This window comes from Calonectris borealis, chromosome 5 (assembly GCF_964195595.1).
Source record: "Calonectris borealis chromosome 5, bCalBor7.hap1.2, whole genome shotgun sequence".
NCBI lineage: Eukaryota > Metazoa > Chordata > Aves > Procellariiformes > Procellariidae > Calonectris > Calonectris borealis.
This window is the reverse complement of record NC_134316.1, coordinates 43,923,788-43,936,277: the sequence shown is the minus strand read 5'-3', so window position 1 is coordinate 43,936,277 and position 12,490 is coordinate 43,923,788. Positions and strand designations below refer to the sequence as shown.

General features: G+C 50.7%; 1 protein-coding gene across 3 annotated transcripts in view; it reads left to right on the top strand.

Annotated features, from left to right (window-relative positions):
* Positions 1-9,219, top strand: part of SPINT1 (serine peptidase inhibitor, Kunitz type 1) — a 37,366-nt gene extending 28,147 nt beyond the window's left edge. For all 3 annotated transcript variants that reach the window (XM_075152168.1, XM_075152169.1, XM_075152167.1), the window contains 8 exons: positions 169-307; positions 1,404-1,574; positions 2,257-2,283; positions 3,267-3,392; positions 4,286-4,336; positions 5,151-5,321; positions 6,047-6,103; positions 7,264-9,219. In XM_075152168.1, coding sequence (XP_075008269.1) covers positions 169-307; positions 1,404-1,574; positions 2,257-2,283; positions 3,267-3,392; positions 4,286-4,336; positions 5,151-5,321; positions 6,047-6,103; positions 7,264-7,460 — 939 coding nt within the window. In that variant the 3' untranslated portion in view covers positions 7,461-9,219. The remainder of the gene's footprint in view (positions 1-168; positions 308-1,403; positions 1,575-2,256; positions 2,284-3,266; positions 3,393-4,285; positions 4,337-5,150; positions 5,322-6,046; positions 6,104-7,263) is intronic.
* Positions 9,220-12,490: the final 3,271 nt, after the last annotated feature.

Here is a 12,490-nt window from a genome sequence, read left to right as displayed (position 1 = left end):
CTAATTACGCTTGTGGTAGTTTTTCTCTCTGCTATTCCAAACATCTGCCTGGGGGTTTCCATCCAAGATCCTTTCTTCCTAATGCAGGAATGTGGGCCTTGCATGGCTTCACTCACTCCCTCATTAGAGGTGCCTTCTTCTGCATAAACCTTTCTTTTACATTCTCAGAAGCACGAAGAAGATCAGGTAGAAATCTCCAACCTGCAGGCGGGGACGTACATCTTCCAGCTTACTGTCACGGACACTGCACAACAGCAAGACTTCACCAACATCACCATCATGGTGCTGAATTCCGAGCAGACTGAAGGTGAGCCTGATCCCACGGATGGCTAGCTGGAGTCCCCAAGCCTGGGTGCTGCTCTGGCATTACTGATGCTCTTCTCAGAGGGGTAGATGGGAAAAGAGCACAACCAGGAGACCGGACTTGCATGTCAACTTTTCCCAGTAAAAGCCTGCACCTGACCAGTAGTGGAAGGTCTCCACATTCATAGTGGTCTTGCAGAAGAGGTGGCCTGCAGTATAACCCCATCCTCTCTGCATGTCATTGCCCTCTGCTGGGTGACGCCAGAGTGGCTGAAGCCCAAGGTGCAACTGAGGGTGTAAGACAGGAAAACCTGAAAGGTCTTGTTGACTCCGTGGTTTTGCTGTGAAGGCCCTAATTCCCTTAAGCTGCAGGATAGGTGGAGCCATCTGCGTGACATTCAAAGTGTCCCTGGCTTTATTTATATGTTTTACTTTAATGGCCTTGTTTAATGATCAAAATGTTCAGCGTTACAAATGCATTAAGAGCAAGGAGTTCTTGAACAAATGGTTGACTCGTAGCTAAGCAGGGAATTTCTCCTCCTACCACAGGTACCATGAAAATATAAGAACAGTCAAGTGACGCTAATGGTCTGTCCAAAATCCAGTACACTGTATCCAACAGCATCCAGAGGTTGATACTTTGGAAAGAGTACAAGAATATGACATGCTATCAGTAAATCCCTACTATGCTTGGCTAGTCCCCAAGCAATTTGCAGCTGGGAGATTTTTTTAAGCAGAAGATGGTGTCTTTGTGTTTAATAGCCATGGATGAATCCCTTTTTGACCTCATGTAATCTTTGCACAGCAGTAACATCCTGAAGCAAGGAGTTTCACAGCTTAACTATGTGCTGTGTGGAGAAGCAGCTCCTTTTGTTTTATGGATGTGGCACCTTCTAATTTGATTTTGTGACCCTGCCTTTCATATAAGAAAATATATACCATGATTCCCTACTCACCTTCTCCACGCTGCTCAAGATTTTATAAATCTTTCAGACAAGCGTCCACGCTGTTGACGAACTTTCCTTTGGAAGATTTTCTCCTTTGTATATGTGAAGGCAAAGCAAGCTAACCAGAGCCTTTTATGTTAACTTTCTTCATAGAGCATTGTTTGACTCCTAAGAAGGTGGGTTGGTGTCGGGGATCTTTTCCACGTTGGTTTTACAACCCGAGCCTTCAGCAGTGTGAGGAGTTCATTTTTGGCGGCTGCAAGCCCAACAAGAATAACTACTTACGGGAAGAGGAGTGTCAACTCGCCTGCAAGAATGTTAGAGGTGAGTCGTCTTCAAAAACCAGCCCCCTCTTTCTCATAGGACTGGGATGACCGTGTGGGCAGGTGCTGCAGCTTCTTGGCTGGCAGCTAGTTAGAGCCCAGAGAGCTGAGGAGACCAGGCTAATTATGGATGGGGAGTCCTAGTCTTACACTGCCAACATATCTGACCCAGCTCCTGGAGCACCGCTCCCCTGGTCAGTGTCCCTGCTGTGTCTCTGGCTGCAGAAACTCTCACCGAACCTTCGTGTCACATCTGAAACCTAAATTCAGGCATTGTGCTGTGGGAGAGCCAGAAGTGCTTCACTCCCAAAAGGAAGTCAATCTTCCTCCTTGGCACCCTTTTAGCCAAGTGCTGCCTCAGATAAACGGGCTGAGCCTCTGCCAGCCCCTTTGCGGTGCACAGCTTGAGGAGGAGGCAAAAGCCTTGGAAAAGAAAGGCCGTTTGGGAACGCTCTAGCTAGTGGTGGGAAGTTCTCCTGTGCTCCTCCAGGCCTGCCTCACGTGGGTACTACCCATCTGGGGTCTCTGGGTGGTGGGCATCCGTATTTCCCCTCCGTAACCCCTACTTGCTTCCAGAAAATATGCACTTCTTAGGTGAGATATGAAGGCAATATAAAGCTGACCTTGAGCTGACAAAATGGTGTGGTGGTAAATTTATTTTATTTTTCCTCTTGTCTCTGCAGGTTCTGTTGGTGGGCGACAACAGCCAGGTGAGCCTCCCGTACCACTGTGTAATCCTGCTGGGAGCTCAGGCTCAGTGTCTCACGTCCATTCCTGTGGCTTTTGATTAGCACTCAGTCACTGTGGAAAATGAGGCACTGGAGACTAATTTCTTTATTAAGCCTTTCACTTTCATGTCATAGGATAATTCAGGTTGGGGATTACCTCTAGAGGTCATCTGGCCCAACCCACTACTCAAAGCAGGGCCAGCTTTGAGTCACATTGGGTTGCTCAGGACTGCATCCAGTCCAGTTTGGGGTATCTCTGACGAAGGAGATTTTATACTTTCTCTGGTCAAACTGTGCCAGTGTTTGATGACCCTCGTTATAATTTTTTTCCCCTTATATCGAATCACTTTCCCTTGTGGCAACTCTGTCTGTTGCTGCTCATCTTATTACTGTGCACCTCCAAAATGAGTCTGTTTCTGCCTTTTCCATAACCTCACGCTAGGTCTCTTGTGCTCCAGCCCCTTGCTGAGTCTCTACTGGATTCACTCCAGTATGCCAATGTCTTTTGTGCACTGGGGAGCTCAGAACTGGGCACGGTACTCAGCACTTGGGACCACCTCTGGAGCAGAGAGGAATAACCGCTCTCCTCCATTGGCTCTCGCAGCCCGGTGTGCAGGTTTCAGTTTGGCTTTCCTAATTTAATCCCCCATGCTCGGGCAATGCCTCCATATTCTTCCTGAGTAGCTCATTCCTGCTTCTACCTTCTGTGTACTTCTTTTTTGAGAGGAAGCATGACTGTTCCCAGAGCAATTTATAAATTCATTTATAAATTCATTTATAAACCAGAAATTTTTTTTTATTTTTTTTTTTTGTGTCCAGGGTGGCACTGAAGAGAGAACTTAACCAATCTGCCTTGTTTCTTGTCTGCCAGCCCTATCAGCAGCTTTTAAGTCCTTCATAAAGCATCTGTGTGGCAGGGAGAAGCAATGAATTTTAATGAGCTATCTGAACTGTTTCTGATGCAGTGTGCAATGGGAACTGTCAGTCCCCCTTCTTCAGATGCAAGGATGGCTGCTGCGTTGATGCCTATCTGGAGTGCGATGAAACGCTCGACTGTGCTGATGGATCGGACGAGATGTATTGTGAACAATGTAAGTACTTCACGTTCTGGGTTAGACAACTTAGTATCTGCCCAGGGATGAGTGCACTATAAGTTACAGGTGTTGATTCAATGCTTTTTGGTGCCTTCTGTTCTTATCTCCTGACCCTGCATTACCTCTTCCCGCAGTATTATATTTGCAGGTTCTGCCATCTCCCATCTCTCTGCTGACTGCAAGAGCTGATCTTCCTTCTGGGATGTTTCCTGCCTCTTAAATACTCTTCGACTCTCTTCTCTGCACCTGTCTGTGAGACTTCAGAGCCTGTCCTCCCCTCCCCTTCCAATATTTTTCTCACTGAATGACCTTACCTGCTCTTACCTGGATTTCTCCCAGTCTGTCCAGTGTCACAGTCCCCTTAACATCCTCCCGTTATGCTAATGTAAATGCACAGTGGTGAGCTGCCCAAGTCTGCAATCCCTCCTCTCTCCCTCCCTCCCTCTTCTGACGGAATTCCCAGTCTCTTTCCTATATGTAGGTGTTTTGTTGCCTTTTTAGGTTGCAAGCATACGATTCATCTCTCTTGCCCTCTTATATCCTACACTAGTGCTCTTTCACACTTCTTAAAGCCTGGAGCGATAGCAGTTTCCCCATACTTCTTGATGGAAAAAGGAATAAGGAAGCAGCCTTTGTTTTCCTTAGTTTTGTCTCTGTATTTGTGGAACAGAAATCGGGAATAGTTTCTCATTATTACGTTTTATTTTTCCCATGTTCCTCTCATAGCTTTGAGATATTCAAGAACCTCAAATTTTATCTCCCTTTCCCTGGCTTGTGATAGCAAAGGAACGTGCAGGAAAGCCCCGTCTGCCCATGTCTGCATGGACGGAGGCATTTCTTTTGGATTCAATTGGTGAGAGAAGTTTTAACATGAAATGTTTCTCTTGCAGATGCTCGTGAGTTCAACAGGCTGCAGAAAATCAATGTCACACATAAGCAAGGTACGTACTGTCCGGAGCACCTGGGCTGATATCTACCAGCTTTTGGTTTTTTCTTCCGTCTGTTGTTTCATGGTAAAACTGCTTCCCTGTATAATTCCAAAAACGGGTGTAGCATCTGGGTAGCCCCTGTACTAAAAATGAGCAAGGGCCTGTTCCCTGACCTTGAGGACAGCTGTTTATAGCAGGCTTTCACTCTCCTACCTGCACTTTTTCCACCCAAGCGGGTCTCGTGCATATTGCCTGGTGGGCACAGTACCTGGCCTGTACAAAACCCTGCAGCACTTTTTTGGAAATAGTGCAAACCAAAGTAGTGTGGGGGACACAACAATGGCAGAATACGAGAAATCATATCCCTGTGCTCGATCCCATCCCTTTGCCTTGTTTGTACTAGTGTAGACAGTGGCACTATCACTGGGCTAAAAGAGTATATCCCAAGTCAGCTTAAATGCAGCTTGCTCGTAGAGAAGACCCGAGCAGAACTGTGGTTTCTGTGTGTCCAGGCTCTTCGTGTTCTCTTCTGCCTCCCAAGGAGGACAGGTCATTTCTGCAGGGGATTGAATCCAAGGTCTAGCATGACTGCACGCTCCGATGTTCCTTTTTCCTCCTCGCCAGTCGGCTTTATGGGCAGGTGACAGCTCACCTTGGCAATGCCAATTTGAGCAGCTGGCAACTGGGCAGTGGGGACCCGAGAGCCACTGCTCTGGCTATGGATTCCCTCTACCATGGTGCTTGTGCTCTTCTGTTGTGAGCAGAAAATGTTGCTGCTCTGGCAACACACTGCTTGGGCTAGAGCACCTCTCCCTTCCTTTGCCAGGTCACTGTGTGGACTTGCCTGATACTGGACAGTGCACCGAGAGCATCCCCCGCTGGTACTATAACCCATTCTCTGAGAAATGTGACCCCTTCACCTACGGGGGCTGTGGTGGCAACAACAACAACTTTGAAGAAGAGGAAGAGTGCCTGAAATCATGTTCAGGCATCACAAGTAAGCAGACAGAGTGGGGGCTGGAGTTTTACTGATCAAACTATGAAAATCACTCCGGATTAAATTGGGTGGTCCCAAAGAGGCAGTGACATGGGAGCTTTCAGTCAAAGCAGCTCAGCTCTCAAACCCTGGCCATGTCTGACGGTGTTCTTCAACATGACCGATGGCTTACGGGGAACGGTGTGTATCTACAGCATCTTTCGGCAATGCAGCCTGTCATTTCTCAGAGCTGGAAAACATTTTGGGTGCTGATGTTGAAAAAGGGACAGAGGAGGATGACAAAACTAACCAGAGTTACGGTATGGCCTCTCTAAAGAGAATCTAACTTTCTAGCTTGGCGCCAGTTCTCCCCAAGTGGGAGGGGAGAAATTAAGAAAATCCTCAATGACACATATTAGGCAGAAGTTTTAAACAAGCAAGAGGGAAAGGTTTACGCTGTAGAGCTTTGTACGTGTTGCTGTGGAGGCCAACAGCTGAAACAGGAGGAATTCTGCCAAGCTCTATCTGTTAGGAGGTAAACTATCGCTGCTTTTCTGAAGTGCCACCCTCAGCTACACTGTGCTTCACAGCCTGCCCTGAGAGCTCAGTACCGCGGCTGTCAAGAGGGATGCTGTGTGCGTTCAGTCATACAGAGCACTGGAAATATGCTCCTCAGAAACCTGCTTTATCCCTTGTTCCCAACCTTCTTTGTAAAACTTTTTTCCCCCTCTCTGCTCCCAATTCAGAAGCAGATGCCATTGGCCGGAGATGGGAATCATTTGAGTCCCAAAGTGCTATCTTAAGTGAGTAACAGTTTTTCCTACAGATCTTCCTTGTTGCTTTTACCCTGTCCTGAAAAATATTTTGTCTTTCCTTGCAAATATTAGCCTTCCCTCCCACCCGCCTTTTGAAGCTGAGGGAGCAATGTGGGATTTGTGGGATGCTAGCAGTGGCAAGAGATGCTCCTGTGCACTGTGCATCTGTGGTCCAATTTCTCCATTGTCTGTGACTCAGTAGCTCATATCAGAGGCTCCTGATTTTCCTTCCATCAACTTGTATGAATGCTCCACTGTTCAACATCAAAAAATGGCAAGTAAAATTCTTCCTAAGGGCCAAGTTCACATAAGGACCACTAACTTCTGCAAGAAAGAAGGCCCAAAGGGGTATGTGAATAATGTTGGGTGTTAGACTGTGGGGAAATCTGATGACCCTATACACCCTCTCTACAACTGTAAAGAACACCAAACCTATTGAATTACAAGTTCTTAAAAGAATATCACGTTAAGGTTGGTGTCCTTTCACCACGGAGCTGTAAGGCCTCTTTTTTCAGTAGAGACCTCCTGAAATTATACACTTCTGTTCTTCAACCCTAGAGATTGATTTAATCCTCATATTCACACCAGCTCTCAAATGCATCATGTTTGACCGTCTCCACTGATGATGCAGGAGTTTGGTTGGCTGTAGAAGACCAAGTGCTCCCAGCATTGCTACGAGCTCATTCCCCCCAGACTCAGCCTATCCACCATAGCTCACTCCGACAGCGTTATCCCAACCAGGAGGTGCTTTCTGCGACCACCCCTTGGTGGCCCCCCTGTTGACATATGAAGCCAAGGCCAGCGTTGCAGAAGGGCTTGATATTCATAGAGGTGTCAAATGGCCAAGGCTGCCGAAGTTACCGAATAGCCTTTAGAGGGCGTGGTGCATCTGGGAAATGATGGGAACCGTAATTTGGGAGAGACAGGCTGGCTATACCCTGGCCATACCCTTATGCCATGTGGTTGCCTTCTTTCTTCTTTGCCCAGTTGTGCAGTGACCACCCTGCTGTCAGGCCAGCTAGCGCCCATCTCTTCTCTTTGCCAGCACAGCTTCTGCAGCAGCTTTTCTGCTTGCTTCTTCCCGACTGCCCCTGCTGCATCAGAGCTCGTGGAGCAGCCCTTCTAACGTGTTCCTGTATCCCCCGCAGGTGTCTTTGAGGTAGTGATTGCCGTGGTCCTCGGGATCTGCATCATGGTGGTCCTGGCGATCATCGGCTACTTCTTCCTGAAGAACAGGAAGAAGAACAGCCGCCGCCGACAGCCGACCACTGCTACCAACTCAACCCTCTCCACCACAGAGGACACTGAGCATCTGTTTTACAGCAGTGCCACCAAACCAGTCTGACCTACAGCCTCTCTCTCTCCAGTCCAGCACTGGGGCACTTCCCAAAACTTCTGGAGTTCTGTTTTTAGACATGGGCCTGTGCCTGAAGGACTCTTTCTCTTCGAAGACATTTGTAGCATCAGGCCAAGATCTAGCCATGATTTGGCAGTACTAGTGTTTGTGATTGTCTTGGCTAAATGGCTGCTCTGGAAAGTGAGGATCTGGGAGCATTTTGATGCTCTCTGATGTCTATCCCTTCCTAACCTCAAACAATCCAGTGAAACTCTGAATTACATCTTTCTTCCTGCTCAAACCCGGAACACAACTCCGCTCAACTTACCGAAGAACCCTGGGACTGGATCTGTGTAGCGTTCACGTTGGTGAACGGTGCAAGCTCACCAGAGCCAGCAATTTTTTGTTTGCAGTGCCACTTTCTTCCATCCAACATCGTATTTTCCTCCCTTTCCCCCAGTCCTCTGTAAGGTGGCCCTGCCTCCCGGCAGCCCTCCTGGTCCTGGTGAGCCTCTTGAGGGCTGTGAGATTCACATAACTGTCCAGACCTGTTCCAAGGGCCCTGTGACACTCTCCAGTGGTTCCTATTTTTGAGACGGAAGGAAACAGAAATACCTGCTTTAATCACTAGGCTTTGCTTTTTAACAGAAAAGCACACCTAGATTTTTTTCTGCCTGGCTGCCATGTTACAGCCTCCTATGTACAGTACGTGTCCATTTTCTCTCTGTGTGTTGCCCTGGTCGCTTTTCCAGTGTTCAGTCTGAACCCAAACGCATTGAGAAAATATCTATTTATTCTCACACGAAAGGAAAGGAAATGTCCCTACTTTTTCTGCTGACGGTGAGAGGAGGGTGGAAGAACCCACCTCCCTCGCAGTTGGACCTTTGCTGCAGCTTTGATTTTACTGGGCTCTCCTCCGAGCACGCAGCCTGACCCGAGTCCCTGGCATCTCCCAGAGCGCAGGAGTGGGCTGGATACCACCGGCTAATGTCCCCGGGCTTCCTCGCTCCTGCTGGCCCGTCCCTCCCGCTGCAAGATGAGCCCAGCCCCGGGAGGTCCAGAGCTCATCCCTGGCCCCATGGCAGCGTGTGACATCCCCGCTTCGGCGAGGTCCCATCCGTTTCCCCGTAGGCTGTTTGCAGTGAGGCGCTTCCCAGATCTGTTCTGCTGCATCTCTGTTGTCCAGGCTTGTACCTCCGGGAGCTGAGGACTTCTGTTGGGGGCAGAAGCTGCTATTTCTGAAGTGCCTGGTACGCTTTGTCGGCTGTGGGGTTGGCACCAATCCCCAAACTTCCAGTGCCTGCTGCTCTTGGAAAATTCCTGCTGTGAAGAGAGAGGAAATCGGTGCGTGTGTGTCTGCATGTGTGTCTGCGCGCGTGCGTGTGTGCAAGAAGCGTAAATCTATCTACAGACTTTAGGTTAAATGCTTGGACCCTTTCAGGGCTGAGGGCAGAGTGACTCTGGAAGGCTCAGGGCACGGCTCGGGTCCTCTCGGGTGCAGCTCCAGGAGAGCTGCCTCGTTGGGCCGCTGCCTGGGCTGGAAGGGAAGAAAGCGCAGCCCACAGCCTGCTGGCAATCTGACTGCACGCTTCTCCCCAGTGTCCCTGGGGCTGGTCAGATTCCTCCACGGCTTTTCATGATCCGTCTCGTATCGTGTCTTCCATCTCTTTGTTTTTCCCACAGCCTATCATGGCCTATGCAATAAGCCTACCATCTCGATTTATTTTTTTGTGCGCTCACTCTGATAATAAAAAGGAATTGTTTGTCTTATCTGACTTGGGAGTGGTGTCTGAGAAGCAACGACCCGCAGAGGGGGGCAGGTACCGTTCCCATGCCTGCTATCTCGCACCCTTTCATCCGCCCAGACTGCGGTAGCTCAGGGGAGAGCGCTCGGGTGTTGCTGCAGCTGCAGCGGTCCCGTGGCTTGGGGAGGGCTGGGAGGGGGGGATGCGACGTGTGTGGATACCTGGAGAAGGCAACTACGGCGAGAGGCGTGCTGGGAGTGAGATCATCACCCACGAAGTCACCCAGAGAGCAAGGCAGGGTGTAACCTGAAACTGGGTTCCAGCTGGTCGGACTGGTTTGGGGTTTGGGTCTGAAACCAAAAGCAGACACTATTCTTCAGACAGGAGTTGCTCTAGCTGTGTCTCCAGGCTGGTGACGGCTCAGGCACTGCCATGTAAAGTTAGCTAAATGTACATTTGGCTAATCGGCAATGGATATGTATGGGAACCAGGCGAACCTGCCCCTGCCTCACTGACCTGGCAGCGCTGGGCCTCCAAACGCTGCTCCGCAGCGGGAAGGCTTTCTCCCCTGCGCTCTGCTCTGGATGTGGGGTTTGCTTTGTCACTCTCTTCCCCGCTCTACCCCAGCTCTCCCGTCCTGCCGTTTCCAGCTACTTATGGCTACGCTTTCCCCCGTGTCCCCTGAAGAGCTGCCCCAGGAGCAGCTCTCTGCTGAGCCCTGCTCTGCTCGGCCGACGGGGTCACCAGTCCCGGCACGGTGCGGGTAACCCCTGGCGTGAGAGTGCTGTTTGAAACCAAGGCTGCTTCTCTTGATAGTCTCCGAAGAGAGAAGGCGATGCATATTACAGTCTCTTTCACTTTTAAAGCACATCTTTGTGTCTCCTGGTGTTAGACATGGCCCTGATGGAGTCTGCAGGTCCGGCCAGAGCCCTCCCCTTTGCTTTGCAGCTTGCAAAACGCTTTCCCCTTCTGCCCAAAAAGCCAGAGGGCAGTGAGAGGGGCCGTAAGGGCAGGCGAAGGGGCCAGACCCCGCTCCCGCGTGGCACCCGGCGGGCACCCTCTGCTGCAAGGGGAGCTGCTGCTCCTGCCGCTGCCGGGCGCGGGGGGGACGGGGGCCGTGAAGAGTGCCACCATTTCGGTACGACGCGACCCAGGGAAGCTCAGACACGCAGCCGGCACCGGGGCCAAACCCAGGCAGCGAGGGGCCGTGCCGCACACCCACTCGTGTAACCGCGCACGCCGGGCGTCTGCATTCCCCGGGTTTTACCGTGTGGGGTCACTCGGGCTGCGCCAGCTGCTCGTGCCTGGGGAAAGGCCCCCGCACCCCTGTGCCCCCGGGCGTCCCACCCGCCTTCACCCTTCGCACCCGTCCACGAAACAAGGGTTTCTGCTCTCCGGGAAATCCCAGCTCTTTAAAATGGGTTTTTTTTTCAGAAGGGAACGGGAGCCCAGATTTTGAAACTTTCTGCAAAATGAAAATCCCCCTCCTCAAAACCCAGAATTGAAGACTGCCTCGCTGTCAGCTGATTCAGAAACATTTTTCGGTGAAAACTGAGCTGCCTTTTTTCACTGGCTGCGCCTGACGGTGAGCGAATCCTTGCTATTCCCCCAGCTGCGGCCAGAAACAAGCAGTTACGTGAAGTTGTTGGTTGGTTTTGGGCAGAGCTGCTCCTCCTGGCACAGAGCTCCCCAGTGTGTCCCCCCCTGAGCCCACCGCCCCCGCACGGCCGCTCTGCGATGCAGGGGGTCCGGAGCTGGCCCCTCGTCCTTCCAGTGTGTGCAGGCAATGTCTTCCCCACCGAGGTCAGCGTTTTCGAGGGGGTTGTTCGCACGGCTCACGGAGCCAAGCTCCTGCCGAGCCCTGGGAGCTGCTGCCCACCGTGCTGCTCCACCGAGGGGAACCTGCTGCCTCCTCACAAGTCTCCGGTCTGGCTTGGTGGTGGCCTCCACCTCTGCAGAAGGAAGACCGTCGAGCCTCTCCTGACCAGCAAAGCTTTTGACCCACCTTGCTTCCCCCGTCAGGAAGGAGGGCTTGCCCGAGTTTTTGGCTGAGTTAATCCCAGCGGGCCGGAGGGGACCTCGCAGGCTTTGTGTGGCTGCTGGGCTGGATGTAGGAAGCATTAGCTCACAGCTAAATATCGGGTGTCTCCGGCTTCCCTGTGGCACCATGGCTCTGCAAATAAACACAGCAGCCACCCCGGCACAAAAGCACTCCACAGTGGCAGGCCAGAACATTGTCCCCTGCACAAAAGCCACAGTGATGTGATACTTTCTGATAAGTTACTCGAGCTCTCTGGCCTAATTTATTGCTTAAGGAAGAAATTATTTTGGTTTTGAGGTCGAACAGTTCATTCAGGTGAAAAAGAGAGCTCTAAAGCTGAGGGGAAGAAGCAACGGGGTTGTCTGCAAGCTCTGCATAATGTAAAGAGAAATCTTGAATGTCGTTTTCCCCCCATTACTACAAGCTTTAGGAATGACCAGATTTGCTCCTACTGCAGTGTGCTTTGATCTCCTAAACAGAGCAGACGCAGATTTGAAGTGCCATGGCTAGTCCGGCATGTGGTAAGCAAACATTGCTCGCTAAAGTAGTGCCCGTGTGGGAAATAGCCTGTGAAAACTTTCCAGACACTCTTTTTTTTCTCCTTGAAGAAATTGGAAATACTCTGCCTTGGTCATCAAGCACAGAACTGCATGTTACTGCTTATAGCCACGGAGAAATAGAGTCAGCTATAGAAATTATAGCAGATCCGATCTCTTCTGCAGCATGTAAAAGGGCATGGAGGAACCCTTCTGCAAGGAAGCTTGGCTGACCAGTGTCACGGGGAAATGAGTGTTTCCTGGGCAAGGTGCCACCTGAGGCGTGACAGAGTTTCTGTGGCCCTTAGTCAATGGTTGCCTCTCCGAGATGTCCTCATCTCCAGCTGTGTCAGGAGTTTTGAAACGTACCATCGGTTCCTGTAACAGCTCTAGGAGATTTCGCAGAGGCCAGACCCAACGTTTAATTACGGTCTTCGCTAAGTTGCCCAGAGCCAGCCTACATGAGAAGATATACAAAATGACAGCGAGCAGTTGACGGGAGCTGCAGAGGCCAGGAGCCCTGCTGGAGCCAGCCGGGCGCTCCGGCAAGAAGAGGGGAAATTTTCCACAAGTCTTGGTGCAGACAAAGTGTCTGTGTCTTTGTTCTCTGCCCTGACACACCTGACACGCATGCCGGCTGCTTCAGGATTGTTAAAAAATATTTGTGACCGGTTGAAGCAAAGCATTGACCCAGGAATTCGAGCTGCTGGGACTCCC